Here is a 22,162-nt window from a genome sequence, read left to right on the forward strand (position 1 = left end):
TGCAACCGGGTAGGCAGTATATGACGTCAGAAGATCACCTGATGACCTAAAGTGTAATCATTTATTACAAGCATGTCAAATGAGGTGTTACGTAAGGTACAGAAGTGAATGACGTGTGACTCAGTCCATAATACAAACAAATTTATTTGGTAACAATGCCAAGGGAACAAAAAAGAAACTTACTATTCATTAATCAACACCTGTGTCGACAGTGGAACGCAACAATTTGTAGACGTCACGTGCCATCAGGTGATCTTCAGACGTCATGTACTGCCTACCAGGTTACATACCAACACAGGCACATCAGACATATTGTCATGGTTGTAGCACGGAAACGGTACGTTTCCGGACATGGGTTCCTATTCCAAATATTGTCTACTCAGTCCCCTCTTCTAGCCCTAGGAGTTTGTAAGGGGAATTTCCGAGCACCCTGTATAGAAGAGAGAAACACGTGGCGTACATCAATGGATAGAGGAATGTTCAAAGTTTTATAATCCTGCCTATTAGTTCCATTTAATACACATCGAATTGTTGTAGCTATCAATTGAATAACTAGGGACCAGTTAATTCGTGTGTAAGAAATGGAGTATCGTCTTGATGTTTGTCGGGCAACACATGGTGCTCATGTTGATTGCATACATTAAAACTTTCAACAATAAAACTTTGAACCTTCCTCTATCCATTGATGTATAACACGTGTTTCTATCTTTTATAATTCGTGAGAAATTAACATTTGAAATCTGCTCTTTTTTTGTGAATAACCCTGTATACCGGATAGAATAACTTTTTTTTCGAAGATTCGTAGCGTGGAAACGAGACGTGAAACAGAGATACTTAATTTACAAAAGGTTATTGTCTTAATCGCGTGTGCCCACCTCCGTGGTGTGGTAACAACGACCCCGGTTCAAATCCCGGCCTAAGCGTGGGTGTTCTTTGCGAGTGTCCCTTCATCAATTTTATCATATCATCGCTCATCCTCATCTTCGCGAGTAGCCAAAAGTGGCAGAAAGACGAAGTAAAGTAAATGAGATCAATCAATTAATCGCTTCTATCAGATGTGAAGATTTTTCTCCATCGACGCGCTGTAACTGTTGCTGTACTTCGAGACTAAGCACGAGACTGGCAGGTGACCAAGACTTGGCCTTCGAGACCGAGAGGAACGAGATATGCATACACAAGACTCGAAACGAGACCGAGATTTATTTTATTTCGCTTTTCTGCCACTTTTTACTAATCGCGAAGATGAGGATGAAAGGACAATGACACACACATATGGATGACACAACACAGTCCCCACGGAGGATTATACTGGCCGTGAGTCCAGACACCGGAGCCTCGCTAGTCTGCAAAATGCAGTCCCGGTTGTACTACGTGGAAGGGAAGTTTAGTGTCTTGGAAAAGGGTGACCCTTTCCGCCGCATTCTAAATGAAGAATAGAAGGATAAAATGCATTGGCAGATCCAGAATTGAATTGAAGACAGAAACAAATGGAGAAATGCAGTTAGAGTCGAATTTCTTTCGGAACATCTCCAGCGGACTACGCGAGTCTGTCTAGCGAGCCCGAGCAGGAGCCTTAGCGATAGGTTCTGGGTTGAGATGACGTCAGTGGCTCGCATCGTTGATTGGCTGCTACGAGAGTTGTGACTCGTTTCGAAATAATCTCCCTCTATACAGCGCCGTTCGGTAAATATGAAGGCACGAGAAACAAAGAAACAGGGAAGAAAGAAGGAAAACAGGAAGTGTGCAGGGGATAACGGGGTAAAACAAAATTTACGAATTAAAAAGGTATAGATTGAACAAACCAGCCTAGACTTAAATATGTAAGAGAAAGGTCCCTTCATGAGAGAGATTAATTTACTCTTACGCCAATTGGTGACTTACCATTAGTTTTTAATAGTTTCAGACGTGTCAGGGAAGGGTCATCACTTAATTTGTCACGGAAGATCGGCTCTTCAGCCCTTCCCCATAATCTACCCTGTGATCACGACCGCTCTTGATGGATTCCATGCAGGAGCGTTTAGGATTTGTCCCAATAATATCAACCCCTCACGCACTACAATAGCCAGGAATGGGCTCACTCGACCCTGGATGCCGAATTCGAAAAGTGCATTAACATTTATTAATTAGCTTCTTTTCACGCTAAGCAAATAAATTTAACTGTAGACCTATTGCATATGTTGTATCGTGTGCTCTATATGTACGGCAATTAACATTCGCAATCTGAAATTAATGCAAATTTAGTATTTTATGTTATTTTTAGTGTTTTCGCGTGAATTGTTACACATAAGTGTATATTGTGTGAAAAATATAGCCCAAAACGTATAATTTCTGCTGTGTGACTTATGTACATTCTATAAATGAGAAACACACATTTTTTCCCCTCGAAGGTTGCATCCCCTTCCGAACATAGGTTCTTGTCTATGACCCTGCTCTCAACTATGCAAACTCGCACAATGATTTCGCCAACCTCCACGGCGAAGTGGTTAGCAACATCACGCTACGATGCCAGGGATCACGGTTTCAAATCCCAGCCTGGACCTGGATGTGTTTTTTCTGAGTTTATCAAGTTTATAATATCACATATATTGTACTCATCGTCACGATAGCCAAAAGTGGCAGAAATCGACGCTAAATAAAAAAAAAAATCAAATAGCCTAGCGATTTATTTACACACTCCTAAAATTCTTTCCTAAAGCCTATTTTGCGGTAATGTTGGCACTAAATTTGCCTTTACACCCCCTTCCCACAGCGCAGTACGACCCAAGGGTCTCGGGTTCGAATCCCGGCCTGGGCGTTACTTGCGAGTGCCCCCTTCATCATATCATCCCTTATCATCATCGTCGCGATTAGCCAAAAGTGGAAGAAAAGCGATGCCAAATAACAAAAATCAAATCAAATATACCCCCCCCCCAGGTGGGAAAATCTGGATAAAAACCCCCTGGACTCACCCCTCTTGTACGTGCAAGCGAGGTGCCGATAAGTTCGCGGGAGATCCCGTAGGACGATCCGCGTTCTCCCGAAAGCAGCGACGAGCGAACTAACGGGCAGCGGAGGTGTGCCTCTTCTCCGCTCACCTGCTCGCCGACTATTTGGAGAGAAGATCGTGCAAGGAGCGCGGCCGCTTGGGTTGGCACGGTTCGTAGCGTCCTGGTGAGTTCGAGTCGCTCACTGCGAGTTGTGGCAGATGCTCTCACGACGAAGCAGCGAAAGCATGTCTCCCTCCTCGGCCATGCGCCGCCCTCCTCCGTCATGTGACCAATTTGTGTTATGACCAGCGAAACACCACGGCCAGTATCCGCAGTGATGGACCACGTTGAGCGTGTTGCGAGAAACGTCGTTCTGTGAGCTTTGCCATGAGGATCCCCGCTATACCCTTCATGTATCTTCTTCTACTCGCCGCGATCTTCAGTCCGGTACAAGGTAAGTGAGAGTGGATATGGGTACGTGTGTGTGTGTGTGTGTGTGTGTGTGTGTGTGCGTTAGCGAGTGAGAAGAGCGGGAGAAGTGAAGGAATCCAACAGGTCTGACTGCTCAAGTTCACTGACACGCCGATAGCACGTGGCATCTACGGAGTTTGCCGGCGAAACGGAATTTCGGTTTCTTGTCAAAATAACCTTAAAATTGGAGGACGCGAACCGAGTTCGCTACGACCACAGTGCCACACTTTGACGTTTCGTAATTTCGTCTGAGAAGACTTAACGTTTGCGGGATTCGTGCCGTAGAATGTTCGAAACATCGTTCATTCTTGGCGGTGCATTCGACAAATTATCGTAATTGGGAACTTAGAGACTGGGGTTCGATTCTGGTGTGGGCGGTTCTTGAAACTATAGATCTAATCTCTAGATTAACCTGTGTGTTCACTAATGAAACTTTGCCAAACTTCTCCCAGTGATTATTGTCGTGCACGCAGCGTTATGAGCTGCGAATTCAAGAAGCTTTGGGCATTCGAAAAATTATCGTAATTGGGAACTTGGAGACTTGGGCTCGATTCTGGTGTGGGCACATATCGACCGTTCTTGAAAATCACTAATTCATTCACTAATGAAGCTTTTCCAAAATTTTCCCAGTGGTCATTGTGGTGTAGTTAGCGTAATGTGCTGCGAGTCAAAGAAGCTTTGCTTCGAATACCGGTTAATATATTTGCATTATGTTTGTGTCTGTGTGTCCTATCAGCGCTGCACATGAATACGTATAAACAGCGCGTTTCTTCTTATTATTATTATTAAAGGGTACGACACACACATTCGCATGTCTTGATTTTGGCGACGGCAGTGAGCACAGTTTGCATCCAAAAGTAGAAAAAGGTTTTGGTAGAACGTTGGAAGACGCCGTGTGCCACGTCGTTTGAATTCACAGCGAGTTGAAAATAAGCTCTTTTTCCCCGCATTCTTGTCCCCACCGTGATCTTTGGATCCGGACTTCGGAGCGACAAGACACTGTGGTGTGGTCACGCACCACTTGGTGGGTTTTGGTGCGCGGGCACTATTTTTCCACTACCCCGTCATTCACTGCCGTTCGAGACAAGGTCATTCCCCGAGCGATACTTAGTGCACGGATGACGTGTTGCCGGTAAACAGTTTCCATTCTCCGGGGGGGGGGGGGGATATTTTTCTGTTTGAATCATTCAAAACGTAACTCTGCCAATGCCACATTCCGGCTTCCACCTACTCGACACCCTGTCTTTAAATAAACATTCCCTCCTTCCTAGGAGATTCCGAGGTGAGAATCTACGAGATATTTTGAAAACTGAAGAAGTTACTGCGTCGCGCGTACACGTCGAGTCGAGTGGAATGTTTGTGGACTGAACCTTGAAATAGGTTTGTGCCCTCCACTCCACCACGCTTTGATTTTCACTTTCAACACCGCGCTAGCAATACAAACGTGCTATATCTCGTCGTTATACTTGGAATGTCCCCCCCCCCCCTCACAGTTTCGGATAGGAAACAGTATGACTATTATGCGATCCATAATGCACAGCTTACAGACTCGTTCTATCCTTGTAACGTGCAAAATATTTCCGGTCTCTGTGTGCCTTTGTGCTGTAGTGATTTACGTAATGTATTTTGAACCAGTAGGGCCTTGGGTTCCAATCGCATTCCAAAGAAGATTATTTGTTTCTGCTATTGCCCTTATCAGTGTAATCAGTCAATACTCATCATCGTAATTAACCAACCAAGAGAACTCTTGTGTATGTGTGTGCCCTCGCATATCTGGGGGGGGGGGGCTGTATCTGCAGTGGGAACGTTCTAAAAGTCTCTAGTTCGATTCTCGCTGCCGGTTCCGACTGTAAGCCCAGTCCCTACCTGTGGCGGGGTAGTCGGTAGGGCGTCTGACTGCCACGCGGGAGAGCCGGGTTCGTTTCCCGGAGTGGGTGATATAAGGTCGAAATTTTACTAGTCTTGTCCCCGCATAAGGCGGCTCCGGGGCTCACCCAGCCCAAATCAATGGATACCGCAACGGCAACCCTGGGGAGTAAAGGTGGCCGGAGCGTGTTGCTGATCACCTCCAAAATCACAGAGATCGAGAATGTGTGGGGCCCTACCCCCACATCCTCCACATGTGCCTTCAAGGCACCTAGGTATACGGGGAACTTTACCTACCTGTGCAGAAACAGCAGTTTTTTTACTTTCTTTGGAATTACCTGATAGAAGTGTGAGTCACTCTGCAATGAGGCGGACGGAGTGGTTGACAGCGCGCTACGACACCAGGGGTCCCAGGTTCGATTCCCGGTCTGGACATGGCTGTTCTTCGTGAGTGTCCCTTCATCATGCTCATCGTCGCGATTAGCCAAAATTGGCAGAAAAGCGACGCTAAATAACAAAAATCAAAATCACTCTGGTATACTTAACAATATATGGAAGTGATAATTCCAAAGTGAGTTGGGCATTTAACAGAGGGGTCAATTTCTGCGTACCGCTCAGTTCAGAGATCAGAGGTCTGCATCTGTAACATGCACGTATGACTAAGCTTTCTAGCCAGAAGGTATTCTTTAGCCTGTTGGAAATTAGAATTCAACACATTGTAGCTACGTGCCTGCACTGTATGAATCCAAAAGCGGTAAAATAAGTACATGTAGTTTAAAATGTATCTCACAAACATGCGACTCTGTGTGTGCGTTTATCACTTGCTAGTGACAGTGCAATGATTTATCCACGCCCCCTCCCCCAAATTTTCCCCAAGGCCAAAAATATGGTAATTTGGGCATTAAATTTCCTCTTACTCCAACTTAAAAGAGCCGCTGTGGTCTAGTCGGTAGGCGTCTTGACTGCCACGCGGGATATCCGGTTTCGATTCCCTGGATGAGTGATCTAAGGTCGGAATGTTTTCGGTCTTGTCCTCGTATAAAGCGGCTCTGGGGCTCGCCCAGCCTTAAATCAATGTGCACCTGGGCACAACCCTGCGGGTAAAGGCGGCTGGAGCGTGGTACTGATCACATCACCTCCAAAAATTGCCGAGATCGAATATATGTGGGGTCCTCCCTACCCCTACGTCCCCTAAATGTGCCTTCATGGCACGGTGCTATATGCTAGAGAACTTACTCCCACTTTAAATGAACTTACCCCAGACGAAAAGTTCTTTGAGTTTGAATTTGCTTTTTAAGCCCACTTTATGCACAGAAAAGCTAATAGGGACTTGACCTGCAGTTTGCAGTCCACAGTCCACTGGGAATCGAACGCACGATCCTTTCAATACGAGGCGACGACATGGCCACTACGCCATCGGAGAGGCCTTAGAAACATTCTGTATAAACTCCCGAGAGGCTAACATTTAGATCAAGAGTATGGCAAGTTACGTTTCACGAGAACGAGACATCATAAATCTAGATTTACTCGCAAGTAACCGAGCACGAGAGAGTTTACAACACCGTTTCAAAACCGAGAGGTTCCCATTATCATTACAAGCAGAAAACCTAGCGTACTTGTACGAACAAAATTACCATCTCTAGCTTATAACACATAATAGGAAAGTCAAACTGAACATTTCCATAATTTTTGATAAAATGCCATTAGGGATCGGAGTCGAGGGTCAACGCTTTTCTTATGGTGTTCTGCCACCTCTGTAAGCAAGCAAGACCTTCCGATTTCTTGCTTGCTTGATTTGGTATATTTTACTTCGCCTTTCTGCCACTTTTGGATAATCGCGACGATGAGGATGAATGATGATATGATGAAGGGACATTCACATAGAACACACACGTCCAGGCCAGGAATCGAACCCTGGACCCTTGGCATAGCGCGCTATGCTATCTACTCCGCCACGTAGTTCGACATCTCGATTTCGATCTCGAGGAAGAGAGGCACGAATTTCTCTCGTTTCGAATGCGAGGTGTAAAGGAACTGCATTACATGAAACAGTGTTGGTTAATCATTTTGGGACATTGGTATGACAAGTTTCCAGAAGACAAGGACACGACTGTGGTTCTCCTCAACACTATCTTTCGTCCTGCACAGCCAGAGGTCCATTTTCTTACCGTTTTCCGCAAGTTCAAGAATTGAAGCAAGAGAGACGAATAAGCTGTAGCACAATTACATTTTCATGTCCTAAATAACATATACAGGATGTCCCCTAAGTCTGGACCAATATGAGTTTTCAACAGGATGACGCACCTTCGTATTACGTGCTTACAGTGCGTCATTACTTTAATAACAGTTTCTCGCATGTTGGACTATACGCCGAGAATGAAGTAGTCTCAGAGGATCCTAGATGTCACTCCGCTCAATTTGGTTTTGTAGGACGACCTGAAGGTCATGGTGTACGAGGTCAAGATTTAGAGCATTAAAGAACGGAATGTTCAGGCGTGTCAGCTAATTTCTGCGACTGTACAATGGGGGATTCTTTGAACAAACTTTGTAATTCTACGTGTTTTTCTCCTATGGGTCCAGACTTATTGGACACCCTGTAGAATGAAGACGATTAATGAACGATAATAGCGATGAACAGTTTATCTACAGTTATTTTTGCTGCTTATTGTACGAGTGATGCACAGTGATGATATCGAGCCGAGACGAAAACTTGGCAATCTGCCTCGTCTCGACACACGAAATACAAGGTATAAAGAACAATATATATCGTGTCAGAGCACGAACTTTCACAGCGTACAGGTCATTAAGTTTTTGATTGATTTGTTGTTTTAAGTCCACTTTATGCACAGTAAGGCTAATCGGGACTGGACCTACAGTTTAAAGTGAGATCCGAACAACTTGTGCTTCCGCCGGGTATCGAACCCTGGACCCCTTGATTACAAGGCGACGACGCTACCACTACGTCATCGGGGAGGCCTCTAGGCCATTAAGAAAAACACAACCGCTCTTAATAACTTTTTTGTATGACGCCTCGTTCCGACGATAAAAATCCACAGAAAACGGGATTTTGTCAATATAGGTTCAGAAGCTCGTTCTCGTCTCGTTTACACAGTGCTCTGTCCCTTTTATCTCGAAAATTCTCGAAGAATTCGTCTCGTTCTGGTTTTGATACCATCTCTAACGATGCAGCTTGTAGGTGTAAACGATTCTCCCATTAGTTTAGTGGTTAAAAATATCACTTTGTACTCATATACCACTGTTAGATTCCCTGGAAGGACACATTTCAATGCTTCCGGTTCCATATGAAGCAAAAGGCCCAGTCCCGATTAGCCTGTCTGCGCGTGAAGTGAATTTAAAATAATCCTTGCCTTTTGGCTGTGTGTAAGTACGTGTGTGTGGGTTTATCGAAAGTGCAAGTGATGGGAGAGTTTAGCGGCTTAGGTTGAACTTTCGTTAAGTTATAAATCCGTCTTGGTGGTCGTCTCACCATCCCTTTTGTGTTCGTTAGGAAGCGAGGGGGTCGCGAGTTTGACTCTCAGGCGTTTATTGGCTCCAGCCCTTCACATACACAGGGTGTCGCCGTACAACATCGACACAATTTCGCAGCGCGAAGAGTACGAGATGAACAAGTTATCTCAGCAACGTTTTGATCGTTAAGACTTCGACAAACTGGCTTTTCTATCCTGCATGTATGCAGCCTTGTGTGACAGATTCATGGTTGCCACTAACATTCATTTTTTTGTGGGAAAACAACAAAATTTTTATTACGCTATGCACAGATTGTGCGATAAATCAAGGCAAGATCTGGAGTATGACGACTTCTGCACGTATGAAGTCATTCTTTAACGTAAAGACACGAAATATGATTTTCATGATAAGGTATGAATGGATGACGGACGATACATGCATGACCAGGGCTCCAAGGTTCTAATCCCGGTCTAAGCACGGATGTTCTTTCTGGGTGTGTCTTTATCAATTTCATCATTCTCATCGTTGCGATTAGTCAAAAGTGGCAGAAAAGCGACGACAAATAACAAATTTCAAATCAAAATCGATTCACGCATGTTTTAAAATGTAACGATTTAAAACTAGCAACTTCAACCTGCGTTTGTCCATGTAGACATTGACAAGATAGTGTTTCCGTAGCTTATTATCGATTTTGGTAAATTATCCGACAAAAAAATGTCAGTGGCAACCATGAATATTTGAAGTACTTACAGGATAGAAAATTCCGTTTATCGAGGGATTAAAGGGCGAAATATTACTAAGAAATGTTCGTCTTGATAACCTCTCCGCAATGCGAAAGTTTGACGGTGTTCTATGGCGACAACCTGTAAATTTCAATGGTCACCGTTTGAGTGAAGTGTACCGGAAACATCATAGAAAATATGAACGAGAACCCACGAAGGAATATCTATTTTGGTTATTTTACGTCTTGTTTCTACATTGTGGGTTAAATGCGACGTTGATGGTGAATGATGTAATCTTGATTGGGAAAACAACAGTATATCCGTGCCTGATCAGAGTTTGAACTTGGGAAGTCCGGCTTCGCTGCGCGTTATGCTTACCACTATGCCACGGAGGCCGGCTAACTATGATGGCATTGTTAACAGCTAATGCTGGAATTCAACAGTAAGTGGTTTCGCCCTTCTTTTGGGAGGAATTAACTCGTAGACAGGATCTTCCCTCATCGTATTTTCGTTAACTCTGTCGACTTGAAATCAAAAGGGTCCGGGTTCGATTTCCGTCGAGGTCGCGTTGTGGTTCGTCAGTTCTCCTATAAGGCCTCCCCGTTGGCGTAGTGGTAACGTGGTCGCCTTGTAATCAAGGGGTCCCAGGTTCGATACCCGGTGGAGGCACATAGTAGTTCGGATCCCACCTTAAACTGTAGGTCCAGTCACGATTAGCCATTCTGTGCATAAAGTGGACTTAAAGCAGCAAATCAATCAATCAATGTGCTGGATGAATGTGGTTTAATAAAAGAACAGTCATCGTCAGAAATGTTTGAAATCGGGCGTGCATCATCAAACATTGTGTACTACATACACGCATGTGCAGCACAGACACGCCAGATTCGACTTCCAATGGAACAAACACTTAATATGAAATGAACAGTTTACCCTTGAGTGTAGCATTTAAGGGTATTGCTTTGTAATCCGTATTCCGGACTTGATTTCTTGTCATTTTTGTGATTGCAACCGGCTCCGAGTGATTATCATCACACTTCAAACTGCCGGACGTCTCTGTTTAAATGAATCTTCCTGGGTCTCCCCGATGACGTAGTGGTAACGTCTCCGCCTTGTAATCAAGGGGTCTTGGGTTCGATACCCGGTGGAGGCACATACTGGTTCGGTTCCCACTTTATGCACAGTAAGGCTAATCGGGACTGGACCTACAGTGGAAAGTGGGATCCGAACCACTATGTGCCTCCACCGAGAGTCGAACCCGAGACCCCTTGATTACAAGGCGACGACGTTACCACTGCGCCATCGGGGAGGCCCCGATCCCTCTTTAAACTGTAGGTCCAGTACTGATTCTATATGTGCATAAAAATGGACTTAAAACAAAAATTCAAATTCAAATATGAACCTTCCGTCACCATTCGCCTCACAGCAACGTACTTTTTCAAGTGCACTGATTAGGCACTGTCAGTGGCGAGACACGATAACTTAATGGATTAATTTGTAGAATGTTCATTCCCCTCCTCCCCCGAATCACAATAATTCCATTCTTTGAACTAGACAAGTGTTGGGTAAAGTCATAGTTAATAAAGAAAAATGCCGAACATAACAAGTATTCTGATAAACAATATGAATCTTTAGGGGTGTAAGGGGTGCTCCTTCCACGTAGTACACCCTGGACTGCAGACTAACGAGGCTCTGGCGACTGGCCCCATGGCCAGTATAATTTTGTTTGTGTTGTCCTGTGTTTTGTCCTTATTCGTGCTCCTTTACAGCCTCAGCTTTTAACGAAAGTCAGAAGATTTTAATATTTTATGATTTTAGTTATACAACGTTAGAGTTGTTATGTGTAACGATAAGGGGCTGGACCCCGTATAATGTGACGGGTGCAAAATAGCCATAGTGCTGACGAACCCAAAATTTTAAATTCAAATTCAAATTCAAATATGAATCTTTATTGACGCTAGATCCGTCTGTAAGCGATTGAAGGAACTAGTTTGTGCTTGATCTTACATCTTACAAGAAGCAGATAAGTTGAAGTATTTCTGTTTTCATAATATTACGTAACTTTTCCGATGATTAGGATGAATGATGAGTAGAATGAACACAAAAAATGCTCCAGTACTTGCAGTATGGTTATCAGAAAAAAACAAGAGATAAGAAATTGATGTACACGTTAATTCATTTGCATTATTTTTCTTCGCTTTTGTGCCACATTTGGCTAATTGCGAAGATGGGGATTAGTTGTGATATGATGAAATTGATGAATGGACACTCACAAAATCCATGCCCAGGCCGGGATTCGAACCCGGAAGCCCTGGCGTTGTACCGCGATGTGCTAACCACTTCGCCACGGCGGCTGGCGATGCACACGTTAAGAACAAGACAAGTCTAGATTTCTTTGTAATCAATTTGTAATTCGATTTTATTTTCCTTGTAAGTTAAGTTAGGACCATTGACGAGGTTATGAAATAAGTGACAGATCAAACAATGTAAATGTCATTTCTTGCACGCCATCTTTGACCCAAATATACCCTGGATTGAATTCTCAGCATATTGCGCTAAACACTACATCACAATAGTCGGTTAACTTGAAACGAAGCATGTGAATGTGATGTGTGAATTCGTTTCACGAGAGGAGAACGAGAATCTATGCATTATCGTGCTTAATACGACCGGGGATTCGAACACCAGATCTCCTGATATCCCCAAGTAGTTACAGATAGTTCGTCTAACGGGAGATCGCTAACTACTGCCTCAAGACTAAGCGGAGGCCGAGCACCGTAACTCGCTAGGCAAGGACGTGCGGGAACTCCAATTAGCACACGCTCGAGAATATCTTAAAGGTTGCTTAAGCTGGATGTTGTTGTACTAAATACGTGCCAGAAGACTGTTACCAGTTTTTTAATGTTATTTTCAGCAGGGTTAAAGGTGCAGGACCGGAATATTTTTCTCGCACAATTTAAATTCGGTCCAAGTAGCGTATTGTAACATTGAAAAAGGTCCCTGGACCGTATTTAAATTGATCCTGGAATAAAGGTTCCTGGACCGAATTTAAATTGGTTCGGAAAAAGTTCCCGGACCGTATTTAAATTCATCCGGAAAAAAGGTTCCTGGACCGAATTGAAATACTTTACATATAAAAAGGTTCTTTACGGTCCAGAACCCGTTTACACTTGCTGATTTTCTCTCCTAGACCGGAATTGAATTTAATTAAAATTCCAGGACCTTTAACAACCCTGAATTTAATTGTGAGTTCTATTTTCTGTTGAAGTTTAACTACTCTACTCTAGAGGGCAGATAGATGTACAGTACATTCTTCATTTTTTTTCGTGTGATAAGAAAATATAAGAATTATACGTATTATCTACACAGACACACACACACAATATGTATATTGCTTAAGAACTTCGAGACACTCCCCTCTTAATCATGGTGTGCCAGGCATGGGAGAAAGGAATTCGATCGAAGTTTTTCTGATATCTCTAATAGATGTTTTTCCAAAGGCAGTCGAACCACATGAGAAAGCACTGTCGAACTTCAACTTTTGTAGCTAAGCTCAAGTTTCATTGTGCTGATACGTATTCCTACATGTAACTGTGAAGAAGACTTCAAAAGCCATATAGCCTATTTCATAAACCAGCCAACTTGTATAATCTTATTAATTATATAAATAAATAACACTTAATAAAGCAGGAACTTTAGCGTGTCCACAAAAACATTCCGTGATTATCAACGACCACATACGAAATTTATACCGATACCATTCGAAAGAACAGCTCAAATAATTTAGAGGATGTCTAATTGTTGGCGTTAACTACAATAGATGGCATAACAATAAAAGATTGAAAAAAGGAATTTTATGGCAAATCTTTAGCCTATTATTGCATAAAAAATCTAATGTGTTGCATTGTTGTTAGAAATGTTAATAAATGTTCACAGAAAGCAAGTCGTTTTTCACTGTCATCAGGTTTCAACTTTTGCAGTAACTGCAGTTTTTTTTGGACATGGAGGATTTAGGGATGTTTAACTGCAGGATAGCTCTACGCACAGACTTCATAGGACTACGTACAAATGTATCCCACACCTGTTCCACAATTTCCACATTGGCCTTTCCTATGATCACATATGCATCCTCGCTCTACAAAATCTCTGTACCATCTCAGAATCGTGTTGTCAGTAGCTGCCGCATGTCTGAAGGTTCGTCGGAAGGCACGCTGAACGAAAGATTTTTTCCTTTTCTTCATTATTTTATTGTTATGCCATCTATTGTTGTAGTTAACGCCAACAATTACATACACATGCGCTAAAATTCTATGAGCTGTTCTTTCGAATGGTATTGGTATAAATTTCGTAATACACATAAATTTTGTGGTCGTTTATAATCACGGAATGTTTTTGTGGACACGCTGTATATGGAAAGCACGACACTTGGCGCACTCTATATGATCTTCGATCTTTGTGCACATCCTTCTGTTAATTCGGGATTCCTTGATCGTCAAAATTTGTTTCAAGTACACTTTATGCTCAGATGCTAATCGGGACTGGGCCTACAGTCGAATATGAAATCCGAACCACTGGGGATCGAACCAGGAACTCGTTATTTACAAGGTGACAGCGTTACCACTGTAACATCAGAGATACAAATCTTTGATTATAAATTGATATGTTCATTCTGGCCACGTCTGGGATTCACAAATTATAAGAACAGTATAAAAGTATGCGTGTCTGTCCATTGACCTGGTTCCTCGTTGGATCCGCCCTTCCGTGTTGTTGCGACATTTTACCCGTCAAGAAATCATAGCATGCAACAATGCGCGAGCGTGGCTTGTAGGGCTACATATGGCAACGGTGCAAGGATTGTCGCGTGCTGCAACCAGTCAGGTAAAGCTATAGTTTAAATGCGTACGCTCTGCAACGGGAATGGCTGACGATTGTTAGGATAGTAATTGTCCAGGATTGGAATATGGAAAGCCCATTATCTTCCGCTATGAACTCTGTTGTTTCGGGACATTCGACAGATTTACTGAGTAATGTCTCACACCGTTTCGCAAAGTCCAGGTAGGAAGGGACTTACATGTTTATAACATGGAAACCAGAATGTATGGTCAAAGCCAAACTATTAAGGAGTTGTGAAAACCTTGTTTTCCTGCATTTCTGGACAACCATTTGGCCCAATCGATATTCTCTAAGCCGGAAAATAGTTGAAAAATAAATTCCATGAAACGAGAGAAGCTTTTCCATTTACTGTTACAAAATAACATTTAGTAGTTGTAACCTTTTGGATCTTCCTGATTTTCACTACTTTATGAAGAGAAGAAAGCAATAAATGTAGAGGAAGACGCGGAAAAGTCGACTTTGCCAATGAATTGACATGGCACTCCTCTATGTCCTAATCGGTCACGGACCATGGATTGCGTAATTTATGGTAAACCGAGTGCTAGGTTTCGTTCTCAGGGTTGCTACGCGACTGGAAAACCTGGAAAACAGGGAAAAGTCAGGGAATTTGGTTGGTCAGGGAATAGTCAGGGAATTTTGCATATTTTCTGGAATTTATGCGCATTTTGGAGTTTCAGGAGAACCAGTTACAAAATGAACGAATGATTCATTTCCACTTCCGAATTCGGTTCTTGTGATTCCAGTCCCCCCAAAAGATTCAGTTCAGAAACTTGTTCCTCTCATCATTATGACTTCTAGTCTGTTACGTACAAAATTATGGTTCCTTCGCATTTCAATTCTATATTTATTCACTCTCTGATCTAGGTTCTTGGATCCGTTCATTTTGCGACTCGTTCTTGTGAACCTGTTCAAAGACTGGAATTTGGAGAGGCGTGAGATTTTTCCTTAGAGAACAAGCTACTCAAGACGAAACCTACGCACCAGCCATCCTCAGAATTTCTTGTGTGTGGTGAGGAAATTTTCTTTCTTCAAGAACACACCCGTTCGGAACCGTTCTCTTTTGATACGTGAAGCAGAGCAGGTTGGTGTTCAGACAGTTCATTGGTTTTGGATCTGCAATAAAGCTTGAAGAGCAGAATTTCACGTAACTGGCTGTAGTTGATGTCACACTGGACAGGTGCGGACGCCGAGTAAAAACAAAGGGACTCACTACTTCGTTCCCCCCGTGAACCCGTTCTGTGAATTTGAGTCCTTCGTTTGCGACCCGTTCAGAAGCAACCTGATCAACTAGTTCATTTGCTCGTTGTCGTAGTTTTTACATTGCAGAGATGTGTTACACCCGAGAAATTAGTGATTTTATGCAGTATCAGTGACGTCATTATTCGAATATGCACGTGTTTTGTGCATGTAGAACGAATTTATTTTTTAAAAACTGGTGTGAAATAGAGGAATTAACGTACGCTGGTCGCATATCATTGTTAGGTTAGGAATTTTGGTTTCATGCCGATAGTAATTTTACGTATTGTTTGCGTGTAGAACGAAATTATGCTGAAAAGTGGTGAAGCCCAAGTTCCTTTTGTTTTATTACGATGTCGTCAATCTACAAATGCAACTTTTACATGGTTCGATTTCGATTTATGTCTGTTAACACATACTGCAGAGTTTTAGCGATTACTTAAGATTTTGTGAATATATGCTTTTGTGGTTAGGTTAGGAATGTCAGGTTTGGTTGTCTTCGAATAAAAATAAAGACCCTGAATGCACTCTACTAAGGTTCCGATTTATTTCTACATTCATTCCCACTAGTTTACGATACTTACTGTCGCTTGTCAACCGGAGAATACCTTGTCCGTGGAAAGCGTGTATGATTGAGTAAGGTCATTTTGAAGGTTTTTTTCAAATCCAAATAGTTCTCATTATTTTAAGGATGGTTCAAATTTCGTGTCACAATGATTGCCAAAATTCTATGATAATTAGTCTTCCTGCTAGGAAAATTTGAGAAAAAAATCATAAAACATTCGGAACTGTTACCTTTTAAAAGACAGATTTTGATGTTTTCCATAATATAAACCATGTTTGTTACAACTTGTCCCCTTTCCCGCGCTAGGGAGCGCTCGACAGTTTCTGTGCCAATGAGAAACGAGGAAAAAATCGTCTGCTGGGCAGCGAGGAGCGAATGGAAGCCAGAAGAGAGGCGCTTACGTAGACGCTGTTGCGACGTTGCGTATTTTAATTGGCTGCCTGGCTTTGACTTTCCCCAGCACCGAGAAAAGCCAGGGAGCAACTAGCGCGGGAACCGGGGCAGGTTGTAACAAACGCGGTATAAAATTGGTTCCAGCATGTGGAAAACTCAAATAATGGAGATATTTGATTCCAAAGCATGGCCCGCGTATATATTTTTTTTAGGTGTATGGTTGGTCACCGGCCCCATTCAAGTTCTGAATTTCCGTAATATGTACTATTTTCAATAAATTAAAAAATATAATCATTAAACTTATTGCATATTTTCTAAAGGTACATGACCTAATTTTCTGTTGTTTCTCATTTGTATTGATATAGGCTAATTGAGGTTGTATACAGGTTACATTGTAAAGCTTTGATATATGCCACATTTTTTTATTGATTTTTTTACACCACCTTAATTGTAATGACTTAGTGAAAATGGGGAGGGAAAATAGTTATTTATTTTTTCATTGAATAGCATTATATTAATCACTTGGTAAATTTTCAGCTAATAACTGTGTATATTCATATTCATAATAATTAACGTGCCTGCATATTTCATTGAAAAACATGAGGTTCAAAAGCAAAAATCATGACGATAAACATGTCTGGAAAAAAAATATTTCTGGTCTGGAAAACCTGGAAAAGTCAGGGAATTTCATAATCAAAAAATCGTAGCTACCCTGGTTCTACCGGTCTCGATTATGATCACACCGTGAAAAATGTGCAATATAAACTGTCTCTAAAAATGGTCTTAGCTACCACTATCACCTTCATGTGATTATAATGGTGGCAGCACTGAATGTTTGGTGTTGGGTGGCTCCAATCGTGTTACAATTCCCATAGTTCACGACCTTGGTGTCTATATCGACTCCATGGTGTTCCCAGTGTAAAGTTGTATGTTTGAATTAAACCTTTTGTTTTCGAGGATGAGCTTCCCCGATGGCGTAGTGGTAACGTCGTCACCTCGTAATCAAGGGGGTCCTACAGCTCAAATAGGTCCGGAGATATCTCAACGGTATCGATTATTGACTTTAAATTGTTGTAAATCGAGGAAATTACTAATGCCTGTAATATTCTAATCTTACGTTTCTATTCTGTCAATTGTGGCTTCATCGTGACAATGAGGATGAATGATGATATGATCAAGTTGATGCAGGGACACTCGAATGCCCATTCTAGGTCTGGGGCTCGAACCCCCCTTTGGTGTTGAGGCCACAAGCCGAGTACTTAACGGGCTCGGTCACCGAGGGTCTTGGGTTAACATTAGTTCCGTGCCAGTTTGGGGTTCAAATCTACTAGGAGAAGCGTAACAACTTTTCTCCCGAGATTTCGGCATGTGGATGGGAATAAATTGGGAAGCTACGAATGAGTAGCGTAACCTTGTCATGGAAAACCTACAACGACGACTTGGGGTTCGTCGTGTTGACCACGCGTCAGCCCGTAACTGGTTGGATGACCGGCAGTCGATAGGTAGGCCCTGGCCCTGCCACGGATTATCGATAATAAAGAATAACGTGCATTTATCTTTTCTCCAAAGATAGCATGTAGTTCATCGCGAAATGTGGGATTTCCTTTCTTCGCACGAAAGAACCACCAGATGGCATTCCTCATCCCTGAGTTTAACTCGCGCAGGGCTATTCTGTGCAACATTAATCGCGATGCCGGATTATTCGCAAGGTGTCTTGCAAAACGACCGGGAACCTCATATGGAATTTGCATATCTGACGTAAGGAGCATGGTTTTCTGATTCGATAGCTCGAAACGGCATTTCGTGTGGGGAGACAGTGCTGTTCCAGTGCCTCTTGATATTTTTTATGTAGGTTTAAAGATCAATTGTTTGAAACATAGAAACGTTTTTACGTCCAGCACTTATGATGCTTTTCTGCAATATGTCTTATGTCCAGGATGTCTGATGCTCGTTTTCCATGCGGGCAGTTATTATATCGTCGCTATTTTGGCATCCTCTTGCCCCAAAGGAATACCTAAGATGTGGGAAATGGATAAAAATGAGGCATTAGTCTTTAACATCTTCCATTAAACAAGGCCAACATCCTTGCTTCTTACGTCAAGAGCACATTAGGGTGTGTGTTAGCCTTCAGCATGACGTAGAAGTTCACACACACCGTGTAATTTGATAGTTAACGCTAGGGCGCAATGTTTCCTTCGTGTAGACGTCTACACGTAACTTGAGAAATGTTTAAAAATACAAAGCATAAAACGACAACATGCGTGTAGAGAATTAATGATACTGGAAGTAAGGCGAGGACATACATGGTAAAAAAAATACTCTTTTACAAAACTTGATGAAAACTACCTGTGATCACTTGTGGTACACACTTAACGTGTACCACAGGTGTGTGAAAGTGCACGATTGTGTAAGTAAGGCGCAAAGAAGAGTACCAATAGTAAAAGAAGTGCTAAAAAAACTGTTAACCGTTATAAGGGGTGGCGCAAAAATCATCATCCTATTTGAACTGACCTTTATTTTGACAGCTTGTTGTTTATATCAGTAGTGTTTTGTCAGTTAAATAGAAGATACTCACGAAATTTATTGTGTGCGAAAATGAATAAGTACATGGAAATGTGACAACTTTGCGTAACACTTTTCCGGGCAGAGTAATATCCCGTTTTGGTGATTTGCCATGGCCGGCCAGGTCCCCCGAATTGAACGCTCCAGATTTTTACCTTTGGGGATATTTGAAGTCATTGGTTTATGTGAATAAGCCAGAGACGTTACAGCAACTTAAGGACAATACTCAGCATGAAATTGAAAACATTTCCCCGCAGATTTCCAACACCATGGAAAACGCAATAAAAAAATCCCAAACTTGCATAAATTCCAATGGTGGTCATTTATTGGATGTTAGCTTTAAAAATTGAGGACATAAAGGTTACAAGTATCGATAAAAATTTTAACACCAAAAAAGCTACTTTGTTTAATTTAAAGCTACATGCTAAGAAAATCACGTGATGACTTTTGCGCAATCTTGTAGATGTAGTTCAAAAGCATCTACTTTTCAACACTTCTAGTGCATTTTGTACATTTTTGGCGCTCGTTAAGTTCACTTTGTATGGCTGATGAGCAAAAATACAATTAGATTTTGCGGCTCTTCTTCGGATTTTGTTTACTTATTTACCTTTGGAGATATGTTGATCTCAAAAGAGGCAAATATGTTTCAGTAAACTTTTCTATTCCCACAAAATTAGGTCGATCACATTCAATTGAATCTCAGCAGGCTGTTCGTAATGACTTTCACATAATGTATTATTATTAGACCCCAGATTTTTATGTAATAGCAAAGTACAAAATATGTACCTAAATATGTATTATCAAAAGAATATGTAGCTAAATATGTAGTATCAAAGAATATGTAACAATAATAATCGACTACCCAAGCAATTTCAAGAATTCTACTAGATATTTATTTTATTTGAACATATTCAACATAATTTTAAGGACATATTTTGTTCAAATAATAACTTTTCATATCGCAAATTATTTTAGAATATGTAAATATGTAAGAGAGCCCTTTGTAACTTTCGAAACGAATTGTAAAATAAAAGCGTCCACAGAAAGAACAATCGAATGAAAATACATAGCTACTTTTGTACTTTTTGTACAAGGGAACATATTGGGTACGTCTCTACGTACAGGAAAGTAGCTTTCTTGTCCACCAATGCCAAGTTTCTAGGCGCTTTGCCTAAACCTAAAAGCGAAACGAAAATATGTAACCAGAAAGAAAAGGGGGGAAAGAAACTCCAGCTTCGATAAATAACAGTTCCGGTTGTTCTTTTTTTTTTTTTTTTGTCCAGCCCATCTTTCGACTTGGCAGTCAATTTTAGGTAACCGACTGTATGCACTATACATTTCATTGATTATAAAATATGACATCACATGAACTACAAATTTCCTTCATCATGTTTCAGAGATCAAAAAAGGAAACAAATTAGCAAATATGTAAAATATGTAATATCCTGCAAGTATGTAAAAATATGTAACATATAAACTTTTGCAAAATCTTTCCGGTTATAAATTCGTTTGCATTTTCTTGTTCAAGGTATGTATCTAGAAAGGAATAATAATAATAATTCGTCTATCTTCCGACTGCCAGTCTCCCCTCCCACAATCCTACCTACAGATGTGGAGTTCTTCAACCAGTAATGGGGTGACATGGGGTCAGCACGTCGAACCCTCAGCAGTTATAGGTCATTTCCGAGACCGGGTTACGCTATTCACTCGTAGCTCCCCAATTTCCTCACGATGGTGGATTGCCACCTGCCCTATACACATGCCGAAAACTGAACCCAGGCGGACTCGAATCCATGCCGTCCCGCAGTCGGAGTCCAAGCACAGCGCCTTAGATCTCGCGGCCACTGAGGAGGACATCTAGAAAGGCTTAGAATATGTAATTACATACAAATCCGGGCTCTAAAAATTCACATTCGTTGATAGAAAAGTGAACAAATTTTATGCTAGTGTGCAAGACGTGTCATACCGTGCGTCCATTTCGATCTGCAGCCGAGAGATCGGGAGAAGCGTGGCGGGCGGCACTGACATTTGCGGCCTGAAATGCCCGCTTATTTTTATGGACATATGCAGACATTTATATAAATATTGCAAAACGAGCACTAACCTGTGTTATAAGAGTATGGTTTTAATTTTAGTAGCTTAGTGACTGTATGTGCCGATGATTTTGACACGCCCACCTCTTGTGAAACACGGCGTAGAGGTTTGTTTGGAGAACGTTCTAACGCTGCACCAATATCATCGAGTTTTGCTTCGGTTAGAATCCGTCGTTTTTGCTTAGGTGTTTTAAAATTTAACATACAGTTTCTCTTAATTTAAGGACAAGATGTCTAACCGTATCTCTGTGTGGAGTTGAAACGCATGGGAATTTCTGTACAAATTACCTACACACGTCTCGACACGAGTTTGTTTTCACGTAGGTACGTGCCATACATAAAAAAAATCTTTGTTCTAACGTGAATCTTGCGGCTGGCATTCCAATCGTCTCACTGACACGTCACACATACACACTACAATAACACAAACAAGTAACTGCAAGTAACCAAGAATAACACTCTTGCGCACAGTACGAAATTAACACGCTGTTGGTTTATATTGCTCGCCACTATATTTACAACTCTGTCTTCATCTAGTCGCGAAGGAACAAAAAACTCGAGCTCGGAGATTTCGGATTGCAAGGAAGCTCACGAACACTATTGACTTTTAACGGTTTCTTCTACAGCGTAATCTTGATACAGTGTTGCACATTCAAAACCTCCAAACGATCCCCATCGGCACAAAACTCTTTCAAGGATATAAACTTAAGCAGGACGTTACTGGTCAAAACTATGATTAAAATGTTTTATTATCTGTGGCTCTTAACATCGTTTCTAAAGCGTATTTATTTGTGCATATAAGAGCAGAACTTGGATGAATTACAGAAGAACTTTTGCGTGTTATAACACAGGTTAGTGATCGTTTTGCAATATTTATATAAATGTCTGCATATGTCTATAAAAATAAGCGGGCATTACAGGCCGCAAATG

The 22,162-nt window shown here is 41.8% G+C and overlaps 2 protein-coding genes across 3 annotated transcripts in view; both read left to right on the forward strand.

Annotated features, from left to right (window-relative positions):
- The window catches only part of LOC145994730 (uncharacterized), a 402,364-nt gene that overhangs the window by 320,094 nt on the left and 60,108 nt on the right, over window positions 1-22,162 (forward strand). The gene's annotated exons all lie outside the window — the stretch shown is intronic.
- Fs (Follistatin) overlaps window positions 3,191-22,162 on the forward strand; it is a 236,829-nt gene continuing 217,857 nt past the window's right edge. For both annotated transcript variants that reach the window (XM_083130943.1, XM_083130944.1), the window contains exon 1: window positions 3,191-3,420. In XM_083130943.1, coding sequence (XP_082987069.1) covers window positions 3,354-3,420 — 67 coding nt within the window. In that variant the 5' untranslated portion in view covers window positions 3,191-3,353. The remainder of the gene's footprint in view (window positions 3,421-22,162) is intronic.

This window comes from Lepisma saccharinum, chromosome 11 (assembly GCF_977018435.1).
Source record: "Lepisma saccharinum chromosome 11, izLepSacc3.1, whole genome shotgun sequence".
Taxonomy (NCBI): domain Eukaryota; kingdom Metazoa; phylum Arthropoda; class Insecta; order Zygentoma; family Lepismatidae; genus Lepisma; species Lepisma saccharinum.